The sequence below is a fragment of the Magnolia sinica genome, chromosome 4, assembly GCF_029962835.1.
Source record: "Magnolia sinica isolate HGM2019 chromosome 4, MsV1, whole genome shotgun sequence".
Classification (NCBI taxonomy): Eukaryota; Viridiplantae; Streptophyta; class Magnoliopsida; order Magnoliales; family Magnoliaceae; genus Magnolia; species Magnolia sinica.
The window spans coordinates 543,765-567,583 of record NC_080576.1 but is presented as its reverse complement, the minus strand read 5'-3'; the positions used below and the strand labels follow the sequence as shown (position 1 = coordinate 567,583).

The window sequence follows — 23,819 nt, the reverse complement described above, 5'->3', positions numbered from 1 at the left end:
AAAGGTGGGGCCCACACAATGTATGTTCCAAATCAAAGGTGGGCTTCATGTGATGAATGGTAGCCATTGAAGGTAGGCCCCACTTGGTGGGCAATTAGCATTGATGGCGGGCACTGCATGATGGATATCCCACAATAAGATGAGCCTCACATAATGGATGGTCCACGTCAAAGGTTGACCCCATATGTTTAATGGCCCTACGTCCAATGTGGCTCCTATATGATGGAGGCCCTCTTTGAAGTCAGGCCTTGCATGATGGATGATTCATGTTAAAGGTGGGCCCCACATGATGGATGATCCACATCCAATGTCATGGACAACCCACATCCAAAAAAGGCCTTGCATAACTGTAGTAAACGAGGGCCTTACAAGGTGGATGGTCCATATTAAAGGTACACCTCATGCAATAGATGGTTCACGTTGAAGATAGAGCCAAAATGGGTTCAACATATTAAATAGTTCACATCAAAGGTTAGCCTCACATGATGAATGGTAGATATTAAAGACAGACCTCACATGAATAAGTAAAAATTAGAAGAGTTTTTAACTAAAGATATTAAATTTATTTTTTATTTTTAAAGGAAAAAGAAGAAAGAAAAAAAATGAAATTTAAAAATTACTCAATGATATTAGAAACTAAATGAATTTTTTTCTAATAAATATATAAATCAAACGTACTTATATTTGTTGGATAAGTAGAAATCAAGATAAGCTACTTTAGTAGCACAAACAAAACTCTTATGATGCCTTATGTCAAGCGAAGAAGGTATTAGACCCTTAGGGCTTGTTTGGATGCCTATAAGTCACTTACAGGTGAAAGTCACTTATGGGTAAATCACTTACGGGTGAAAATCACTTACAAGTAACCTGTTTAAATATAAGTTGTAAGTCACTTAAGGGTAAGTTAATTTTTCTGTTTGGATAATATGTAAGTTACTTACATATGAAAAGTTGTATATTTACACCAAACAGTGCTTGAATTAGAGAATTGTTCTAAAGTATTATGATCATGTAAGAATGAATGAGATCAGATATATCATTTTATTAAACCTATCAAAATAAATATTTAAGCTAATTATTAGGCAAAACTAATTATCAAGTGAGCCATAAAAGTAGGCCCATGAATTCAAAAAATATATATAATAAAGCAATAACTTAATTTAAACATTAGGAATAAACTTAAAAATATTAATAGCAAATATAATAATCAAAGTACATTAACAATGTCTTATTTAATAATAAAAAGTACATTTTTTCATCTAAATGTAGACCTTGAGCCATAAATTTAATCATATCCAAAGCTCAACTGGACCATACCATAGGAAAAAGTGAAAATAATGATTTGGACCGTTGAAACCTTTCTAATGCCCATAGTGATTTTTATTTGTCATCCAACATGTTCATAAGATCACAAACACATAGATAAAGGGAAAAAAATGAAAAATAAAAAACCAGCTTGATCCATAACTTCTGTGGCCCCCTAGAAATTTTCAACAGTATACACTCAATTCACACTATTTCCTGTGGTGTGGTCCACTTGATCTTTGCATATAGCTAATTTTTATTTTTAGGATCGGGACTTAAAATTAACTATTACTATGGATGGACAATGTGGATCAAATACATATATCATGGTGGATCCCATAGAATTTATGCATTACTCAGCACGCAATCCCTTCATGCGGGATACTTAGCCGTGCACAGTTGGTAAGAGTTCTCCTGAGAACTTTTTGAAAACTCATCACACATGATTTGAGTCCAAAATTTGAACGGTCCACGTGATGCAGAACCCCATGAAAATTGACCTAATGTTTACTTTGATATAAAACATTGGCGGGCCATGACAAAAGAAAACATTTTCCCACCTTGACTTGCATATTTCTTTTCTATGGCCTACCAGAGTTTCAAATCAGGGCGAAAATTGGTCCTCGTTGGTTTCATGGGACGATGCATCACATGTACCATTCAGATTAGAGGCCCATGACACGTGTGAAAAAATGGGCACGTGCGCACATGCGTAAATGAGCGTGCCTTATAGAGTAATGTCAAACCACTCCCGTTTTCAAAGGAGTAAAAAAGGGTAGATGAAACCCTACCAGTTTAGGAGGAGAAGAGAATGAAGGCGGTAATTGCAGAGAGAGATTGCAGAGAGGGAGAGCTGTTCCGACTGGTTGATGAAAGGCGAGGAAATGGTGCATTTCTCCCTCTTCCCCTCATTTTAAAAATCCGACCGTTGAGTCTATGAGTGACTTACAGGGAAGTGACTTCTCACTCCCATCCCCTTGCAATCACCCCATCCCCCTGCAATTTTTTGATAGATTTGCCTGTAAGTGACTTACAGGTGATTTTTCTTCCCCTAACACCACTTGTAAGTGACTTTCCTGTAAGTCACTTCCCACTTTCCCAACTTACTAGCATCCAAACGGGCGCTTAAAAAGCAAAGGTCCTAGGTAGCTAACAAAAGCTCTGGCTTGGGGTGGGTTTGCATATAGCAGAAAGGGCTTTGGGTGTAGCCATTTGCGGCATTCTTTGCGTCTATAGAATTTGTAGCTATTATTTGCATGGATGGAGCCAAATGCCCTTTTGATGGCCTCCAGCTAGATGTTTGGAAGCCGTCTACACTCAAACACGGAAACGATGAAGATGGCAAGTGTCTTATGGTGTTTTCGATCGTGGTCAATCCAATTTGGGACCATCACACCAACGGCTTGGACCACTAATTATAATCCCACATATGTCCAAAATGATACAACCTGCTCTTTAGGCCTTGTTCTAGAACATCATTACCATGCAAAATGCGGAGCTGAACATGAAGATCAATTGGAACAAAAATTCACATCAGCCCACTCATCAAGTGGACCGCACTGTTGGAATAAATGGACAACCAATGACCCAATTCAAATTATAAGTGTGGCTCACCTAACGGATCAACCTTATCTTCAAGAATGGTGATCTTCATGGTGGGGGCCTATTGTTCACATGGCACTAATTCCCTAACACACGCACATAATCCCATGTAGGGAAATTCATCTCAACAAAGGCCGTATTCTCAGTGCCCTGAGTCCATTCATAATGACATGGATCACATTAATGGGCCCCACATGGATGAACTGTGCTCCAAATATCTCTACAATTTTGTCAATCTAATCTTCAGTCAATGGCAATAAAAGAAAATTTACAAAAGCAATCCACATTCGAGACAACTAGGATCCTCAAATTTGGGAGTTTTTTGGGGTATGGCACGTCCACTCCAAGCCCCATTGGATCAATGCCTTGGTCAACTGTACCATGGGTTCAGCTCCTACACACAAGCCCAGGGGCACTAAACAAATCTTCTATGTCAAGGATCATATTCATATGCATATATGCACACGAGCACATAAAAAGTTTTTGAAGGCATCCTTCCATCACAGAAGTCTGTAGCCCACCCTTGATATGATTGCATGCCTTCGCATGCCTACAAAATCCTTACTTGTGAAGGGTTTACAGATAAACACTTTCCAAGTGGAATCGGTAAAGATGGGAAGCTGGTTTGGCAGCTGGTGGCAATGGCTACTGTTCGGGCAATTGGAAAGAAAGAAAGAATTTTTTTTTAAAAAAGGCATTGTTTTGAGAACAAGCTGTATCCAGAAGGCCAGGTATAAGGGAAAGCAGTAACCTTGGGTTTTAGAATGGGCTTTTGGGTTTAAGGACGCTTGCGTCCTTTCATCCCTTTTGGATCTGTAATTTTTTCTTCGTATTGTTGTGTTCTTTTCCACCTTTTGGCATGGTTTATTAACTTCTCTCTCTCTCTCTCTCAAAAAAGAGAGGAAAAAAAAAGAAAAAAAAACACTTTACAAGTGTTTGAATGGTAAAATTTGCCTGAAATTATAAAAGACTTTAAGAGGTAAACTCACATTCTTCTTTTTTTTTTTTTAATCTTTTACAGGCAAAAATCTATGTTCTAATTATAGGTAAAATCTTTACAACTAAAAATACATTACCCATACTAGAAATGATTTTGATACGCACTCATGCTGTGGAGGTCACTGTGATATGTACAATACATTTGCCTATCATCTGCGTCTATTGATGCTCTCCTACAACCCCAAGAAAACAGCCCGATTGATCATCAAATGAGCCACACGAGGGAACATTTGGAATGGGATGCTGACCATTAAAAGCCTTCTAGATTGTTTGTGGGGCCCACTATGATGGATGTAGGACATCCAATAGTATGTGGGTACTTCGGTGATCGCCTAGGGCCTAAAAAAAATCAAGCACTTTTTATGTGATTTGCAAATTTTGGTGCAATTTACCGCCCCAAGCTCTATGTGGTAAGAATACCTACTTTATACATTATACACACTTCACAAGTCAAGCATGTAAACAGTTTACAAATGAAACTCTTTTTATGTGTGAAGTGTTTACAACCAAAAATTTTACGGGCATCCAAGCAATCCATTTGTGCATCCAAACAAACCTTGAAAGTTGGAATGCTATGAACTTTCTAAGCCCGATAAAACTAACTGAGGGCTTCATTGAATTTCAAGAACTTGGGGATTCTCTACCTGTCTCTGCATTTCACGTTCCTGCATGCAATCCAAATCATGTGCACAGGAAGACATGGTGCTATTTACATGCTACTCCATATATATGGGGAAATATAAGATAGACAGATGACAGACCAGCTGTGTTAATGCTCACATCTGAAAAACCAGCTTCAGAAATTTCCTTCCCTGTTTCTCGGGTGAGATGGCACCCATCGGAGAATATTTGCTGCAAGGGATCAAGGAGACTCTGGAGAAACCTGACAGGTGTTCCACCTGTGCACCACAATGATATTCAGAAAAGAGAAAACCACAAATGCTCATTTCCTCCACCTAAATCAATATAAGGTATCTGTAATACCATTGGCAGCAACATGCTCGATGAATATGTATAGCCCACCTGGTTTTAGCACCCTCTTCACTTCTGCATGGGTTCCAGGATCAATAGTTACAAATCTCAACATTTGCAGGAATTGAAGTGTGGAAAGAAATTCTATGAGGTGAAAATCTTTAACAACATAGAGTCATTAATCCTTCATCAAAGCAGAATTGAAGCAACTAACCGCCTTTTAAAAAAAAAGCATCTAAGCAACCATTGCACAAACAAGTTTGTAGGTTACAGAGCCCTTTGCACATTGCTTATCACATGTTATTACACATGAGTTCCTATGGTAGCCCTGGCTTATTGCATCGCTGATCCAGAAGTTGCAGACGTGAGTGTTCCATGGCTCAAAAAAATTAGGCAGAGCATGCAATTCTAACTGCTAAACATGTTGGGAAAGATACCAACACACATTTCTACACTGTGTTCTGAGTAAGTAGCTGGGATCGTCAGATCAGTCTTGACTTTTGGACCATTTTTTGCACATAGTAGGGCTGCTGCATAAGCTCTCTGGATTGTGTACATGTCTATCGCATGTCTTTTAGTTGAATGATATTATCTCAGTTCCTTTACCACAAGGAGAAACATTGATGAAGCATGTGAAATAGAATGAAGGATAAGCTTTTGAACTCTACAAATCTTAGTTTTACAGAGACACTAAATTGGGTTCCAAATGATTCTAAGGCCAAATTTGAGAAGACCCACCATTTCACATGCGAAAATGCAAGATGGAGATGCACAAAAAACATGCAAATAAAATTAGAAGCCGAAGAAAAGGCCACATTAGAAACTAAGGAACTAACAAAAGCAACTCAACACTATTTAAGTTGTTGATTCTGCTCTTTCAGCGAATGCCGTGTCAGGGAAGAACTTGCAGGTAGAGTTTTAAGTGACTGGCAACATATTTGGCTTGTTGGGAGGACCCGCTAAATACCACCCGCAATGAATAACTGAAATCACGTCCCTTGCGTGAGGGAAGCGGACAAGTCAATCTAAGCTACTGATTCAGTTTAGGAGGTGTTCTATCAGCATGTAATCCTACATTGTAGTGAAAATTTCAGCTGAATTTCTGCATCAAGCCTTGTTTACACAAATCTAGAGAAGAATGTAACTGAAACAACGCACTCTTACACCCACTATGATCAATCTGCAAATACCCATTTTTGCTTTGGGATACAACACCTTTATACTATTTCAACTGTCAAAGGGGAAAAACAGGTGTATTCATGTCAATGAGGGCAGTTGCAGATAACAATTCCCTAACTGAAAAACATAAGATAATAGTTCCCACAGAACATGATCTCCAGTGTATCAAGGTTGTTTAGTCTTGACAGTTCTTAAAGACTGAAGAGAAAAGCACCAACAAGAAAAATACCTTTCAATGCAATATCAACATCTTTGACAGAACATAATACAAGTGTCCCAATAACTGCATCCACAGAAGCATCCCTTATTGGCAATGCCTCCCCAACCTGCAGAGGATATCACCAGTGCCTTTAATCTCCAAAGATAACAACTCCATAGATTTGCAGTACCAACACATTGAAATAATCACAGATAAATAAAGGTGTAACCTCATCCACTGAACTAAAAGGTTGAACATTAGAAGAAATATGAATATTATTTCCTAACAACACGAGTGATGTTTCAGGTTTTGAATTGTGTTTGCTCTTTTGAGGGTTAGGACCCCTGATTGTTTACTCCACCTCCTCGGATCATTTTCGTCACAAACTCACCTAAAAAACCATGATCTACAACTTGCTTGTGTTTTTGAGATCCTGTGTGAAATCTCCACCATTGTTCACCATTTTAATCTAATAATCCAATCTTTTCAAGGTGGAATGGCCAAAAAAAGATTCTTGTAGCTGACCCCAACTAGTTGGTACAACGCTTAGAAGATGATGATGATGAATTCAATCATTTCAAGGTGAAATTTAATGAAAAATTGACAACATTGGAATTTGAAAGCGAGATAGCCGATGGCAAGTAAACTAGATAGGCATCCCATTTGCATCGTACAAGTATGGGGCAATGAAGCAATATACAATGTTTGGCACCAATCCTGCCAAGATCTATTCTGGACGGAATAAATCGCATCAAGAAAGAAAACACATCATCATTAGAAATCACATGTAATTTACTGTGTAAAACAGATTGTGAGCCCAGCAATGATTCTAAGTAAGAAGAGAAATATAAACAAGTTGATGGGGACATCACGCGCACACGCGCACTCACGCCACCCCCCCTACGCACATACGTATGCAGAAGGAGGACCCCACCATTGATCTGGCTCGATGACGACGTCCAGAGAGGGCCTCCTAGCTAGAAGACAAGTTTTGGTTCAGAAAAGTGGCCCGATAGTCAAGAAAAGCCCACCATGGGATCTCATGATCGTGGCTCACTCATCGGATTGGTTTTATATTTTACGTTTTGCTTATTGTTATTATTTAGAACATCGTGAACGCTTTAGATTTCCTCGTTTGATTTTTATTTTAGTTTACTTAATCGCCAAGTAATAGGTGTCGCACATGGTGCGAGTTTTTGGGTATAGGGTTCTCCCTATAAATAGGCACCCCTTGTAGTTCTTTTCATTCATTGAAGTTAATAAAAAAATTCCTGCTTTATTTTTCTGCTCTCTTCGTGAGTTGTGGAAGAATTCAAAAGTGGGTGCGAAGCCCTCCCTTTTCGAAGGGCTAACTACCGTGGTGCGAAGCCACATCGATCCCCATTCACCCCCATCTTCCATCACCTTTTTTTCCATCTTCCCTCACCATCCGTACTTCGAATTTGTCCTTTTGTTGCATCAGATTTCTTCATTACAGCAGGTTTCCAGATTTCGGCCCGCAGGCGAGCTGAAACTTTGGCGGAGCACCACGCACAAACCGTACATCTGATCGAGCTGAGATTTGAGACTTTTGGAGTCCATCCCTGGCCGACCAGGGCCAAGGTAGCCTTTTTTTTAATAGTGGGCCCCACACACGTGCGGCCGGGATCACACGCACGTCCGTCTGGGCCATTGTTGCTGTCCACACGCGGGATCATCTTTTGGCTCAGGTTTTTATCCTCTTTTATCCTCTCATAGCCGTTTTTCATGAATCCTAACCCTAGATTACATGATCCCTAATTGATTTGCCTCTTTTTATCACCTTAGGGTTCCTTGAATTGAAATTAGGGAATCCCTTGGATTAGGGACTAATTTTTATGCATGAGTAGTTGATTTTATTTCCCTTTGACATCGTTTGGTTTATAATTTTTATTCGTCCATTCTTCGGCTTGGACCCGCATAGATTCCCCTTTAATTGAATGTTTGGATTTTCATGTGGGATGTGGAATTTGTGTGATTGTTTCTGAATTGGTGTGATCTAAGCCTGAAATCTAGCATATCATATTTAATTTTCCATGTCCTGCATCAAATTTGGTATCAGAGCCTAGGGTTCTTCTAGGGGAATTCACCACATATTTAGGGTTTAGTTTGTTTGAGTCCTTCATGCATTCAGTCCATCATATATAGCTGAATTTTAGTAACAGTGTGTAGTCTCCTTCATATAGAGTCTCGTAGGGTCATTTAGTTTTTAGACGCATATAGTTGTCATAGCAGGTCCTTAGGTTGAGCAAGTCAGTGTATGCCCACACGTACGGGTCGCAGTTTCGGTTTGCACCCTACACTAAACATGGAACAATTGCAAGAGTCACTAAACAAGATATCTCAGACGTTGGAGTCTATGATTAAGCGCTTGGAAATGGACCAATGCTGTGAACAGGTTGATGTACGCATTACCAGACTAAAGACCATCGCTAGGACAAACCCCACCATTGGGGTAGATGTCCAATCTCAAGAAGGTGGCCTGGAGGATACACCAATGAATGGAGTTGGTCAAGGAATCAATTATGGGTGTGCACCCGGACACCCACCCCATGAGAGACATAAAAACCACTATTTTGAAGGGCACAACATGTGTGGCCTTGTGGCTGGAGAGAGTGCACCAGCGGCTAGTGTAGAGTTACCCACTGAGGCCATTCCGGTAATGGATGAGTTACGTGATATCTTTCCTGATGATCTACCGAATGAGTCTCCCCCTAGGAGGGATATAGAGCACACCAGAACATGGGACACCGTAATACCTACAACCGAGTTTACGTTGAATAATTTTATTGATAGGTTCACAGGTCTAAGTCTTCGTGAAGTCCTTACTGATTATAAACCTAGGAAACTTATTGATCTTGTCCCTATGTCACTGTCCCATAGGCCGTCAGAGTCTGCAGAGTCTTTTGCGCATCACATTCATTCATGGCATCAAGAAATCAGGCAGAAGATCATGACTAATAATGAACATTGCACATTTTCTATAGACCAGTATAAATTTTTCAAAGGATTCAATATTGGGGACTCTGTGATGGTCAGCATCAGGCCCGAGCGGTATCCTTCGAGGGCCGTTCATAAGTTACACGCGTGTAGTGCTGGACCCGTCAAAATTATAAAACGAAACGGTCTCAATGTGTATGAGGTAGATCTTCCACCTTTCATGGGAATTAGTTTCACATCCGATGTGGAGGATTTAGTTACTTTTCAGGAGACCACTGATACTTTGTTCGGCCCTTCGCCCACCCATCCTGATTCTCCATATTTATCCCTTGAACCATGGCCCATTCTCAACCCATTTTTCCAGCCTCTACGTCCCATACCTACCCGTCCCGACCCATTTTCTCAGCCTCTACCTCCCATATCTAGCCTTCCCAACCCATTTTTTCAGCCTCTACGTCCCATACCTACCCTTCCCGACCCATTTTCTCAACCTCTACCTCCCATACCCACTCTTTCTGACCTTTCTTTCCAGCCTCTACCTCCCATACCTACATTTCTCGATCCATTTTCCCAACCTCTATGTTCCATACCTACCCGTCTTGACCCATTTTCCCAGCCTCTACCTCCCATACCTATTCTTCCTGAGATTTCTTCTCAACCTCTCCCTCCCATACCTAACTTTCACACGCCCAGAGAGGAAATAGAGAATATCCAGGACCATCAGATAGTTTCAACATCGGATGGCGGGTCTCAGAAGTACGTGGTTAAATGGAAGTCACGCCCAGCTTCAGGCAGCATGTGGCTCACTGAGGAGCTTCAGAGACTTGATCCTGACATCCTGAAGTGGTTCAGGAGTTTTATTTCTCCAGTGGCGAAATCTTTGCAGCCGGGGAAAATTGATGGGGACATCACGCGCACACACGCACTCACGCCACCCCCCCTACGCACATACGTATGCAGAAGGAGGACCCCACCATCGATCTGGCTCGATGACGACGTCCAGAGAGGGCCTCCTAGCTAGAAGACAAGTTTTGGTTCAGAAAAGTGGCCCGATAGTCAAGAAAAGCCCACCATGGGATCTCATGATCGTGGCTCACTCATCGGATTGGTTTTATATTTTACGTTTTGCTTATTGTTATTATTTAGAACATCGTGAACGCTTTAGATTTCCTCGTTTGATTTTTATTTTAGTTTACTTAATCGCCAAGTAATAGGTGTCGCACATGGTGCGAGTTTTTGGGTATAGGGTTCTCCCTATAAATAGGCACCCCTTGTAGTTCTTTTCATTCATTGAAGTTAATAAAAAAATTCCTGCTTTATTTTTCTGCTCTCTTCGTGAGTTGTGGAAGAATTCAAAAGTGGGTGCGAAGCCCTCCCTTTTCGAAGGGCTAACTACCGTGGTGCGAAGCCACATCGATCCCCATTCACCCCCATCTTCCATCACCTTTTTTTCCATCTTCCCTCACCATCCGTATTTCGAATTTGTCCTTTTGTTGCATCAGATTTCTTCATTACAGCAGGTTTCCAGATTTCGGCCCGCAGGCGAGCTGAAACTTTGGCGGAGCACCACGCACAAACCGTACATCTGATCGAGCTGAGATTTGAGACTTTTGGAGTCCATCCCTGGCCGACCAGGGCCAAGGTAGCCTTTTTTTTAATAGTGGGCCCCACACACGTGCGGCCGGGATCACACGCACGTCCGTCTGGGCCATTGTTGCTGTCCACACGCGGGATCATCTTTTGGCTCAGGTTTTTATCCTCTTTTATCCTCTCATAGCCGTTTTTCATGAATCCTAACCCTAGATTACATGATCCCTAATTGATTTACCTCTTTTTATCACCTTAGGGTTCCTTGAATTGAAATTAGGGAATCCCTTGAATTAGGGACTAATTTTTATGCATGAGTAGTTGATTTTATTTCCCTTTGACATCGTTTGGTTTATAATTTTTATTGGTCCAGTCCTAGCCTGTGTCGGCTTGGACCCGCATAGATTCCCCTTTAATTGAATGTTTGGATTTTCATGTGGGATGTGGAATTTGTGTGATTGTTTCTGAATTGGTGTGATCTAAGCCTGAAATCTAGCATATCATATTTAATTTTCCATGTCCTGCATCACAAGTTATAGTCCGAATCTTTGTTAGCAAGGTTGTACGCAGGAAAAAAAAATTGCAAGGTGATTGTTTCTGATTGGTAAGGTCCTGGAGGGAAAAAAAAAGGGAATAAAGTTTTGAAGTTGCGTGAGGGAAAATGCACAACGTATGGCCTCAAACACCAAGATTTCATTTTAAAGTATCATCACATCATCACAGCCTCGTCCCATGCTCCCAGCTATTTGGAGCCCCCTTTACAAATATTATTTTGTCAATCATATTCAAAATGGGGATTTTCATGATTGCTATGCAGTTCTATGACTGGCTGTCCACATAACAGCAACCCTTCTTTACGCGGGCTTGGGACTGGCTGGCGCATCACTTCCAAGAGGATTTTTCAGTGGTCTCAAAGATATAATGATTAACCACTTACAAAAATAAAAAAGCATTTCACATTTGAAAGAAAGAGAACCAAATTTTTTCAAGAGATATGCCAGATAAATTGGTTAAAAGAAATCAATATTGCTAGCAATTGGTGTGGTGGAAGAGTTTACAAATGAGAATGTAAGTTTTCTCCACAAATCTTTTCTATAGCGGGCACGGTGAGGGGTATCTTGTCCTTCGGCTAACATGCAATTGCCTGTCTTTGATGGAAGCATTTTAATGGACAACCATAGTGAAATAGATTATCATTATTATGCTTTTTATATATAAACAACCTTTTGTGAATTCTCAATGGTCCCTTTTCTTATAATTAATGATAATTCATAAGTTAATGGGGAGAATTCTTATTTTAATCATCACCATCATTCCAACATGGCCATGTCCTAGATATTAGGGTCGGCTTTTCTCAAGATTGCTTGGCGAAAGTTCATTGACCAGCTGCCTGCTTGACATCAACCAGCTACCCAGGCTTGGGAATGGTTGGTGGATCCAAGGTGTGTTGTAAGTCATAATGGCCGTTATAGAAAAAAACAACCATAATGGCCCCGTAACAGTCAATACAGGTTTTCTTCAGTTTATTTATTTATTTAAGAGACCGTAATGGCCGTTACGGCCCGTATTGTAATGGAAGTGGTGGCGGCCGTTATGCCACCATTACCATGATGGAATACCATGGGTGGCTCACTACAAAGTGGGCTTTGAGAGGTGGATTGTCACTTTGTTAGAGAACAGGAATCTGGGACCTGATGGTTATGAAATTTAACATCACATGCACATAGGCCAGTCCAATTATTTTTATTTTTATTTTTATTTAAAAGAGAAGAAGAATATTAGCAATACTTGAGATCTACATTATACATGGACCCAGTTGCAAACCATTCAGATCAACTGAAAGAAAGCAGGAAAAATAAAATAAAATCATAATCCAGACATAGAAGTTGGCGGAGATAATCAGTTTGCTTGGGAATGTTACAAATTGGTTGAGCTTATTGAAGGAAAAACCAAGCTTTTCAAAATTGGAGGTCAACATGGTTGATTAACAAAAACTTTGTTCCTTTGTCAGCCTATCTCTGCAATTGTTAGTCACTTCTATTCGGCTTCTTACATTGGCAGTTTTGCATGATACATCTAATCCAAAGAAGTTAAGGCTGGACAGATAGTTAATCGACACATAGCATATAGAAGAAGGGGAATTAGGATCATCAAAATGTAGTTGCTTCATTTCCAAATGACAAAAGCACACATTTTTTAATATTGGAAAATACATTCACGAGCAAAGCACATCATTGCAAGTAGCAATCTGGATACAGCTAGGTGTTTGGGAAAGTGCCATACTGCCTGTGCAAAATCGAAGTGTTTCGATGGTAGACCTGCAGCCTCTGCAGCTACCCGAGCATACTTCTCCATCCGCTTATTCGGATCGATGCCAATGACACTAATACCAGGAGTGCCAGCATAGTATTTGAAATTAGGGCCAGTGCCAACGCCTAGCTCCAGCACCTTCTGATTTTCTTTTCTCAAAGAACTGAATATTTCAGTTTTGTAACCTGAGATCTTTTCAAGAACAACAAGAGATTCTGCATAATTAGTGATCCATGTTCTTAGAAGTATTAAATGAGCGTCCATGTTGAAGAAGAATAAGACTAACATTTCCTAGAGAGAACACACCACTATACAAATAGGCTGAAGCTTTGTTTGCACAATTACTTTGATCAGCCAAAGCCATGTGGAGCAAATTAGAATTTCACTACACATATAGGAAGAAGCAAGCTCAGCCATGTAAAACAATAGCACATGAAAAATGGTCCAATGACATTTGAATAAAAATTTAGCAGGGTCGACAATGAAGTTGTACGTTGTGGAGAGACAGGCAAGCTACTGGTGAAGGTAGAATGAGAACTGCCAATTTTGAAAGCTCGGGGTGGTTAGAAAGTCGAGTATCAATATTTTGATGGAAGCTTGTAACAATTTTGTTAAAGAAATGACTCCAATATTCCTGAATTTTAGAAACATATATTCATGAACAAGGAAAAAAGATAACAAAGCCTGAAAATTGGCATAAACCTCTCCCTCGTAGGCTTTCATGCCCTGGTCCATAACCAACGCATAGCACTCCTCGTACCAATCTGGCCTTGGAGGATGAATATCGTTCAGTGCAGCCTGTACATGTAAATTCATCAGTTATTATAAATGCTGCTGCCACCAAAATAGAAGAATTTTCAACATGGAATTTCCCATTCAATCCCATTTCCAGAACAAACAGCATATTGCACACAACACAACCATTGAAAAAGTAGGAAGATTTTTCAAATTAAAAACAACAGTGGAACCAATTTTGTTGCATGAATAAATAGAAACAGAAGTAGTAAGTATCCAGTTAAAGTTCCAAACATCCTGTCAAGAAAATAAAGCAACAACCAACATTCGACCAGATACATTGGAGATTCCATAGCTAAGATCACAGCTCATCGTGTCAATGGTTTCAATCACTGAACCATGGACTCCACTTATATGAACTGAAAAAGCGAGCAAACAGTAGATAGTCTAGTGTCGACAGTTAGATAGTGCCTGTCTTGCAAAAAGAAAGTGAAGGATAGCATTCGAAGTCTGGAGCTGTTGATGCACATGCAAAATTTGGATGTGCGAGTGACTCAATTTACAAACATTGGATTGAAGAAAGAGATATGATTGAACTCGATAAGCAATTCAGTGGAATGACTCGACCTGATTAGATTAAATTTCTTCCCCCAAATGTCACTTCCAACCAACCCAACTTACAAGCATCCAAACAGGCCCTTAGGCATGTAAAAGTGTAGACTGATTTGGCAAAGTGAGTCTATATAGCTAGTTGGTGTCCCATTTCTACGTTGGGTTGAATTGGACATGCGAGTGAGAGTGTGGACTCTGTCGTTGGAGCCCAACCATATCGAATCCACTCGTACAGATCCCATAGCAGCTAAGAATCGTACTGTGGGATCAGGCGGTAAGGAAATGGCGTCTGCTGAAAAAAGTGGCACAAGGGCAGCACCAGAAGCTCCCAGAAAATGCCTTCTTCTGCATGGGCAGAGCCTGTTACACGCGACCTTAACTTCCTCGCTCTTCTTGGATATATCGGGCTTTTTTGGGGCGGATTCGGATAGGATTCGTGCATCTTGCAATGCTGAGCGGGTGGGGATTTTCGCCCGGATGGGTTTCTGGTATCTGAATCCGACTGAGGAGGGGATTTTGGAGGATGAGCTGTGGCAGATAGATGGGCAGAAGAAGATGGAGGATTGCATCGCTCCTCTTCCTCCTTTCTTCTCTCTCTCTCTCTGGTTCCCCCCTATTTTTTGGTAGGAACGTTATTTAATAGTCCGGCCATGGATGACGCTTGATACGCAGGCACTTAGAAATGGATAACGTGCCGTATGTTGACCCAGATTAAACCGATTAAAATGTGGAATCCGCTGCCGTTTGGTATAAAAAATCAGGAGAATCCTCACTTCTGGGCGCTTGTCTTTTTTTAAAACATGACTCTTGGGTATTTTTCATTTCTAACGTGCATCGAATATTAGAAATCTAATATTTTGATTATCAGAAAAGAGTAGTTCGTGGCTTGTAGTTCTTACGGTTTATTACAAATTATTGCATACGACGTAAGTAATTTAACAGTAAAGTTGATTTGCTTTTGTATCATCATCAGATGAGCTAGACTATCAAATTATTTCTCTTTTGTAAATACTCTGCACGCCAATGTTTATAGAAACTGTAACGCAGACATGGCCTTGTTAAGGGGGCAACTGGCAAGGGAGCCCACCCAACCGGGTTTTGGGTTGGGCTTGGACCATGGGCTGGGCTTTGGCTTTGCACGCGTGGTCTGATCAATTTTGGGTCAGACTTAACCTCAAGTGATTTTAGCTTAATCAGACGTAATATATTAAAAATATGTTATTTTAATAGTTATTCAAACAACTCATCTATCATAAATGTAGACATGATTTTATTATTCTAAACTATAAATATCTCTCTCTCTCTCTGCGGCTTATTTGGTTCACACAAGCTGGATTAGGCTTGGGCCTAAGCAGTTTCTTTGAATTGGGTCTAAGATGTCTGGCTAAGCCAGGGCCTAACTTGGCCCCACCCCAAAGCTTAGCCTACTGCCCATCCCAGGTCTAATGAAACACATTACATTTAACCTATCGAGGGTAGGGCCAGCTGCAGAACGAAGAGATTCCCCTGCTTGAAGTGAATTTTGCTATCCACGCCTTGCATATGTGCGATGTCATGGGTATATGTTACAGGTTATTGATATCCCTTACAACGCACACTCGTGCAATTAGCGCCCTATTGATCCTTATCGGGATCAGTTTCTCTAACAAGAGCAAACGTCATAAGGTTCGTGAAATTCATTAGGTGCAAAACCCTTTATTTAGCATTGATTTCAAAAATCAAATTGATTGGACACACAATTTAGCCACCACACAAAATTATATAACGAAAAAGAATGAAAAAAAAAACCCTCTACATTCACATGTTGAATTGGGATTTTCTACTCCTAACTGGCAGAAAAATTCTGATTGTTGCAATCTAAGTGGAACACATCATTACAAACTGCATTTAATGAAACATTGCTGATAATGTTAGTGGTAAGGTGGACCAATCACAATGCATGAAAATCAAGATTTGTTTTGACTCAATGCCAAATTAGATTTTGAGATACTTTGATATTTAGATAATTCTTTTATATATATATATATATGTGTGTGTGTGTGTGTGTGAACTTCCCATGAGATCGAGCTGTGCCCCACCGTGATGCATGTCGAAAATTAATACCGTGCATTTGATGAGTCCCCTCTAAATTATGGGATATTCCAAAAATAAGCTTTATATGTAACTTAGGTGGGCCATACCATCTAAAATCATGTGAAGACAAGCTTAATACATATAAAAGCATTTGGTGAGCCCCACCTAAATTATATAACCAAAAATAAAAAAAATAAATAAAATTACATTCACATGTTGAGTTGGGATCTTCTACTCCCTACAAGTAGAAAAAAATTCTGAATGTTGCAATCTAACTTGAACATATTATTACAAACTGCATTTAATGAAACATTGTTACAATGTTGGTGATAAAGTGGATTAACTACAATTCATAAAATTTAAGATTTGTTACAACTTACATCTAAATAAAATTATCTATAACTCACTTACACCTGTACAGGATATCTCAAAACTAAGCCCTCAGGTAATGCTATATTATTTAAAATGATGTGAAGACAAGCCTAGGACATATAAAAGCACTTGGTGGGGCCCATCTAAAATATGGATATATCTTAAACTTGGTCTGACCGCTCATTCAAGTGGGACACATAATGGATGGGCTGGTTTTGTGAATCACATCGCGGTGGGCCCAAAAAATGATTATTAATGTTTTAACGGGAGGTACACACCATCCACCCCCACAAAAGTCCTGGATTGAGTTGAATTTTAAGATTGAGGCCCACTATGGAACGATGCTTCTGACTGATGGGGTAGATTTTGGACACGCATCACGGTCATGACTGATGGGGTAGATTTTCGACACGCATCACGGTCATGAGGTCGACTGCCACACGTTGTGTGAGACACACTAAGGCCGAGCTGAGAACCCAGGCCTCGCACGTGGACAACCGCGGATCATAACACGACATGGTTCACCAGCCCCTAACTCACAAGAGTGCTTTTGCGCAGTAAAGGTTGCCCTAATTTCTTCGTACGAAGTTTCTATATAAAGGATGCAAAGATGAAAGAAAACCCTAACCTCTCCCCTCTCTCGCTCAGAAAACCCTAACCCTGTCCCACTCTCTCTCTGGGATGTTTTAGGTTCTTGTTTTGATTCGCTAGTTGCTTTCTTCCATAAAGCATCTTGCCCTAATGTCTTTTTTTAGTACTGTTAGCTTTTTCCAATCAAATCCACAAGTTCATTTTCCTTCCAAGGGCAACTGATCGCCCACTGCTGGAAGTAGTTGATCGGTTCTCTTTATCAAGATGCAGCTATTTAAGAAATGCCGCCCATTTTTTTACTTGTTTCTTATGAGTTTTGACTTTAGTTTGATCCATTTCCATATGCTTTTCTTTGTCTTGTCATCTTTCTGATTAGTACCCAGCGCTACTTACTGTGTTTTAATCTGATCTTATTTATTTATTTATTCTACTTCTCTTTTATGCTCTGTTTTGTCCTCATATTTCTAATCTCTGGGCATATTTTCTTCACTTTTCTCATTTTTTTGGGGGTTTATTGGGAAGTTACAGAAAGTTGATGTATGTGTTAGTTAAATCCTTGTGATTTGGTCCTCTCTATACTTTAGTTTTTGATTTGATTAATTTGATGCGATGCCTATAATGGGTTTTAAATATACTTTTTGAGTAACTACTATGAAAAGGAACTCATCTGAGGCATTTGTGTTTTGTCTTGAAGTGAAAGAGTTGAATTTGATATGTGTTTCTGCTGCTTTGATAGGTTACAAGTGCCTTTAATTTATATACTATACTTTCAAGTGGAAGTTTGCAAACAAATACAACTTCATTTGCGCACTTCAAGTTTTAATATAATGAGGTTATCTCAATTGAGTAGTTGAAGTGGAAAATCTGAAACCCAAGGGCTAACTCTGAAAGTTTTGAGTAGATTTCATGCATAGGTCCTCTTGGATTGATCCATTGGTCTTGTTTCGAGTCTATAAAATAGTTGCATAGGTTGACCCATTTTCTACCCTATGGTGATAGGTATGAACTACTGCTTGGCATGAAAAAAAGGAGCTGCAAGTGATGATAAACCAGACGAGGACATCAGCACTCCCCTCTGGAGGATGATGACTTGGTCTTGGGAATCTCTCTGATGCAATGTCCTTCACAAAATGACCAAAAAAAAAGAGCCCAGTGATGCAATGTTCTCATCTTTGTGTCCTTTGTTTTACCACTGTTGATTTTTGAATCGTAATTTCTTGTTTTGTTTTGACTTTGGATGGCATTTCCAAGCCTTTGCTTGAATTACTTGAAGTGCCTATGATGGGTTTAAATATACTATGAGTTATAACTATGAAAAAAATTATGATCTGAGGCACATTTCTCTCTCTCTTTTGTTCTTTTTCTTTTTTAAAAAATAAAATTGTTCTCTATTCAATTTTCAAAAGACTGCTTTCAACTCGGAGGACAGAGACTTTACTACTCGAATACTTTCTTCTGTGTTTGCCGGATTTTGTTTGTGCAAGTGATGATAAAACAGACAGGGACATCTGCACTCCTTTGGGAGGATGTTGACTCGTCTTTGGGAATCTCTCTGATGCAAAATTTTAATAAATTATTGAATTTTTATTTTTTTGATTTGGGGGTTAAACCACAAATGAAATGAGGTTAAACCACAAAAATTTCAGTCTGGCTAAAGGGAGCCTAAACCAAATTTTGTTAAATACTTTGGTGGCTTATACTGAAGTACTGATAGTTTAGTCATCATCAATCCCTCATAGTTATCTCTACTTTGGTGGCTTATTCTGGAGTACTGATAGCTTAGTCATCATCAATCCACCATAGTTATCTCTACTTTGAATTAGGTTGTGGATCTCACAAAATCCAATTTAGCCTAATTCCAATTTGACAGGTCACATCCCCTCAATGCCAGATTTGTAGGATTATAACACTGCTTTCCTAATAATTGTGATTATGGGTCTGTTTAGTGCGAAATTACACTGGAGGATTAGCAAAATCACAGTTACTGGAGCTTTAGCTCAACTAATCTCCCTTGTAGGGATTTTGGCTTGCAAAATTTGGGGGTAGGCATACTCCTGATTTTGCAGATGATGGTCCATGGATCATTATTTTTTTTCCATCTTTTTTAATTATATTTTCTCCAAACTTTCTGTTTTTTCCCCTGATTTTTCCTGTGTGTTCCACTACCATTGAGCGTGATGAGCTGTTTGTTTAGCTGTTCCTGAGCTGCATCTCTTTAGATTTTCTTGTTGGCTCCCCATTTTTTTACTATTCAACATTCTTCTTCAAACGTTTACTATTCCTCTATATACACGATTTGGTTTTGATTGCCCCCTATGCATCTGATATGATATCTGTTTAGTTGGTCTTTGGCTCTTTCATTAGCTGTGTCTATCGAAACCATCTGCCAGTGATGTATACAAATTGCACGTATTATCTGATGAACTGATGACGATGCATATTTTGTCACTACCGCTGAGGCAGTCTTCTCTTCTTTATGAGCTATTGCTACTCGTATAGATTAACTTTTTATAAGAATTTCGTAATGCGTGTGTCGGTGTGGTAAATGCCCTCTCTAACTTCTCCTCTTGGCTAACCATTTTTTGTTTTTTTTTTCTTTATATAAGAACCATACAATCTGAACCTGTTTTTTCCTTTTGGTAGATGCACCATTTTCCAGCCAGGTAAGATTGTTTGATTCTTGGAGCATGACCTATTCCTATTTGTCCTTAATGAATGGATGGATGGTTTGAATTGTCTGATGCGTGCATTATATGGAAGTGGCAGGCCCACGAGAAAACAAATGCCAAGGGGCCGCTTGGCACCGTGGATTGGAGGGGATTTGAGGGGGATTTCAAATCCCCTGGTTGTTTGGCAGCATAAAGCAACCAGGGGTTTGAAATCCAGGGGCTTTCCAATCCCTTCTTTGAGGGGGTCTGTAATCCATGTAATCCACGGTGAGAGCTTGAAATACACCTCAATCATAAAATCATTTCAATAGTTACAGGTGTAACATGTGTCACCATACATTATCATTCTACTGGGCACATGGCCCACTAATGATGATTAGCGTTGTCTAAACATTGTCCATGTAAACAAGCACTGACCAAACATTGTCCAGTACTGTCCAAACATTGTCCAGTACTGTCCAAACATTGTCTGGCACTGTCCAAACATTGTCCTTGTCCAAATTTTGTCCATGTAATTCCGAGACTTCGAATTTCATCATTTTCAGGTAATGTATATATTTCAGCTGGCTTATCGCCTATCAAGAAATTACGCATCTTACTAATTAGAGATATTAAAGTTGATTTAATGATTAAATTAAAACTCCTGTAAATATATCATGGATCGGTACTTTTGGATTAAAGTTGATTCACACTTGAGGGTGCCAAACACACTAGGAGGACTGAAAATCCACGCGCTGATACAGGCCCTACTTGAGGGTGCCAAACACACTAGGACTGCAAATCCACGCTCTGATACAGGCCCCAATTGATTTAACTAGGTGCTCACCCTTTCGAAGAGCCAAACTAGGCAGGGTGAAGGCTATGAAAAAGCTAACCATATGAAAAGATTCAGCTTATCTTCTTGTGTACCATGCTGACTTCAATCATGGAAGAAGATATATATCTGCTACGAGTAATCTTTGCTTAAAATACTCTTCTTTAACTAAACCCTTTTGCCAGGTTAGAAAAGGCGGAAATGGCATGGCGGGAAAAGATCATGGCATACCATATCTATCTCAAATGGATTGAAAAAATCTCCACTGATTTTTGAACCGTTCCTTTTGCATAACCAGCATCCCTGTATGGAGATAAATCCTCGACACAGCTCTTTCACCAAGATCAGGAGCAACAAATTCGTGGGCATTTAAGCAACTTATACAAACAAGAAATCGTCAAATACATTGACTGCGTCATAAGTTTATTTCTGTTAGAATGTCAGTTTTGCAGATCATCCAATATGTTAGGGCATGATATGTAATTCAGGCAGGTCCGCATATTGGGTGGGTAGTACCAGTACAGGAGCATGTCTTGACATTGGTCGTCTCTTACATGTCTTTATTGTAAATAAGAAAGGGTTGGCATTACTTCGTAATCCATAGTCTTGAAAATTTATTAATTTGTTGCTGTATTTAGTGGGTAAGGGGTCGTTTTGCACCGTTTGGGGGATTTCAATTCCCTTGTCTTTTTTGGCACCATAAAGTAAATGGGGGTTTCAAATCCGTGAGACGTTGATTACATCTAAAATCATTTCCATAGTTGCATGTGAAACATGTGTATTAGTGGGCTTATTAGACCTGATCTTGTGCTTGTGGCCCTTGTGGGACTTGGAATTTCATCAATTTTTTTGGTAAAGTATATATTTCAGTGGGCTTATTAGAACCATTGTGACAAAAATTACATAAGTTTATATGCTATGAATAGTTACTTTTGAAATTCTCAATCTGTGGTGCCAAACACAGCAAGAGGATTTCAAATCCAAGGGGTTTCGAATCCAGCGGGTTTCAATCCACGCTTCCAAACATGCCCAAGTGTATTCAGGCATTTAAACTCGGGAGTCTTTTGGCCGGTCCACCTAAAAAAACGGGTTCATCTCATTTTAGTAACAATAATTATGTATTAGAGATCAAGATATGTTTATTCACAAATATGGCCTTATTTGAATGTGTTCGAGGATTTAAGTTTTGGTTACCAACAATCATCATCTCTAATAAATGCTAGTCCAAGGGGTTTCAAATCCACGCTCCCAAGCCTGCCCAAGTGTATTCATGCATTTAAAGGAGTCTTTTGGACGGTCCACCTAAAAAAATGGGTTCATCTCATTTTAGGAACAATAATTATGTATTACAAATTAAAATATGTTTATTCACAAATATGGCCTTATTTGAATGTGTTCGAGGATTTAAGTTTTGGTTACCAACAATCATCATCTCTAATAAATGCTACTGAGATTATCTCAATCAATTTTTAGGCGGGCATGCAAACTAGGGGTGCATACGGGTTGGGTTGGGTCGGTCTAGTGGTGCATAGGGGTTGGGTCGGTCCGATTCTGGGGTGAAATTGGAACCGAAATGTTCCTAACGGTTCTAGTATTTTCGAAACTGGAATTGGACCATTAGCATCCGGTTCGGTTGAACTATTCCTAACAGTTCTAGTATTTTCGGAATTGGAATTGGAATTGGACCGTTAGCACTCGGTTCGGTTCCACGGTTTTGGGCGATCGGAGAGAGAGAGAGAGAGAGAGGCATCCACAAGCAGTATGGTTAGTTCTGATTAGGAACTTAGGGTTTATTTTTTATTTTTTAAATTAAATTAAGGTTCTGTTCAAGTTTGGATCCACAATTCGGTTCTACATACCTCCAAATTGAGAATCGAACCAAATTAAATGGTTCTTTGATTTTTGGAATTAGAACTGGAATCGATGCACTCTAGAACCAGACCAAATTGGAACGTTTGGTCAGTTTCGATTTGGTTCCATGGTTCTACCGGTTCGATATGCACTCCTAATGCAAACTCATCCATTGGCTAAACCAAGAATTGAGAAAATCTATAAAAGAAAAGTTTTTCCAATTACCCAACAAATAATATACTCAAATAAATTACTTGACCGCTGGACAATTTGTCCTATGCGGATCAGGTGGTGTTGCCGATCCTTCATTGTTTGTCATCGGTCCAAGAGGAATCCTCGTGAACCTGATGAGGTTCTTCTTCAAGGATATCTACTCCGAATCCACGGAGCTTTGCTTGACTCCTCATAGATACTTCTCTCGAATCCATGAGGCAAAAGCTATAAGTAGGGCCACGAAGGTTCTACATAATGCTGAAATTTGTGTTGTATCAATAGGTTGGATGACAGATGAGCATGAAGGTGGGCCCTGGAATGGTTTCAGTGGTCCGCACCACAGTGTAATGTATGTGTTTTATAGTTTATCCATTTACCAGCTCATTTTAGGTCATGAGCACAAAAGGGGGTAGATCCAAATCTCAAGCGCACCACACTACAGGAAAAAGTGGTGATTCAATACCCAACCTGTGGCTACAATTTTTGGATCAATGTCTGCGTGGCTTAATTAACAAGTTGGATGGCGTATAAACATTAGTGGGCCCTGGGAAAATTTTAACGGTGGGGTTAAATCACCAGTTCCTTTGATGTGGTCCACATGAGATTTAGATTGGGCTAAAATTAGATGGCAAAATAGTTGGTGTTGTGGATAAAACACATGTATAATGGTGGGCCCCAACATGGTTCTTCATACAGTAGCTACGTATTCCGAGTCTTCTTTACGCAATCTTCCCCTGATGATCTCAACATTTCCTGCCACGTTGGTGGTTGTCTGATG

General features: G+C 39.7%; 1 protein-coding gene and 5 non-coding genes across 8 annotated transcripts; 5 read left to right on the top strand and 1 right to left on the bottom strand.

Annotated features, from left to right (window-relative positions):
- Positions 1 to 4,314: 4,314 nt before the first annotated feature.
- On the bottom strand, positions 4,315 to 15,097 carry LOC131242048 (uncharacterized). 3 transcript variants are annotated; one of them, XM_058240408.1, is made up of 6 exons: positions 14,719 to 15,097; positions 13,814 to 13,909; positions 13,085 to 13,303; positions 6,287 to 6,383; positions 4,930 to 4,953; positions 4,315 to 4,805 (listed from the first exon to the last, which is right to left on the bottom strand). In XM_058240408.1, exons 1-6 carry the CDS (start codon positions 15,025 to 15,027, stop codon positions 4,612 to 4,614), a joined length of 939 nt encoding a protein of 312 aa, XP_058096391.1. In that variant the 5' UTR covers positions 15,028 to 15,097; the 3' UTR covers positions 4,315 to 4,611. The 3 variants fall into 3 exon arrangements, with proteins under 3 accessions (XP_058096391.1, XP_058096390.1, XP_058096392.1); XM_058240407.1 differs by having other exon boundaries at positions 4,891 to 4,953; positions 14,719 to 15,096; XM_058240409.1 differs by lacking the exon at positions 13,085 to 13,303 and having other exon boundaries at positions 4,891 to 4,953; positions 14,719 to 15,096.
- Positions 15,098 to 18,100: 3,003 nt separating this feature from the next.
- On the top strand, positions 18,101 to 18,173 carry LOC131244948 (small nucleolar RNA Z267). Its single transcript, XR_009170715.1, has one exon. It is a non-coding gene; the product is annotated as a small nucleolar RNA Z267 (small nucleolar RNA).
- Positions 18,174 to 18,525: 352 nt separating this feature from the next.
- Positions 18,526 to 18,612, top strand: LOC131244953 (small nucleolar RNA R44/J54/Z268 family). The gene has a single exon (XR_009170719.1). It is a non-coding gene; the product is annotated as a small nucleolar RNA R44/J54/Z268 family (small nucleolar RNA).
- A 151-nt stretch (positions 18,613 to 18,763) lies between these two features.
- On the top strand, positions 18,764 to 18,834 carry LOC131244947 (small nucleolar RNA Z267). The gene has a single exon (XR_009170714.1). It is a non-coding gene; the product is annotated as a small nucleolar RNA Z267 (small nucleolar RNA).
- A 136-nt stretch (positions 18,835 to 18,970) lies between these two features.
- On the top strand, positions 18,971 to 19,056 carry LOC131244951 (small nucleolar RNA R44/J54/Z268 family). The gene has a single exon (XR_009170717.1). It is a non-coding gene; the product is annotated as a small nucleolar RNA R44/J54/Z268 family (small nucleolar RNA).
- Positions 19,057 to 19,878: 822 nt separating this feature from the next.
- On the top strand, positions 19,879 to 19,956 carry LOC131244963 (small nucleolar RNA snoR122). The gene has a single exon (XR_009170728.1). It is a non-coding gene; the product is annotated as a small nucleolar RNA snoR122 (small nucleolar RNA).
- Positions 19,957 to 23,819: the final 3,863 nt, after the last annotated feature.

Bases quoted from the DNA above. Each gene is read 5' to 3' on its own strand.
- LOC131242048 (XM_058240407.1), bottom strand. From the start codon at position 15,027: ATGCAATCCTCCATCTTCTTCTGCCCATCTATCTGCCACAGCTCATCC. The intron at 13,910-14,718 runs GTACGATTCTTA...TTACATGTACAG, and splicing joins CCTTACCGCCTGATCCCACA to GCTGCACTGAACGATATTCA. The intron at 4,954-6,286 runs GTATTTTTCTTG...GAACCCATGCAG, and splicing joins TGTTGATATTGCATTGAAAG to AAGTGAAGAGGGTGCTAAAA.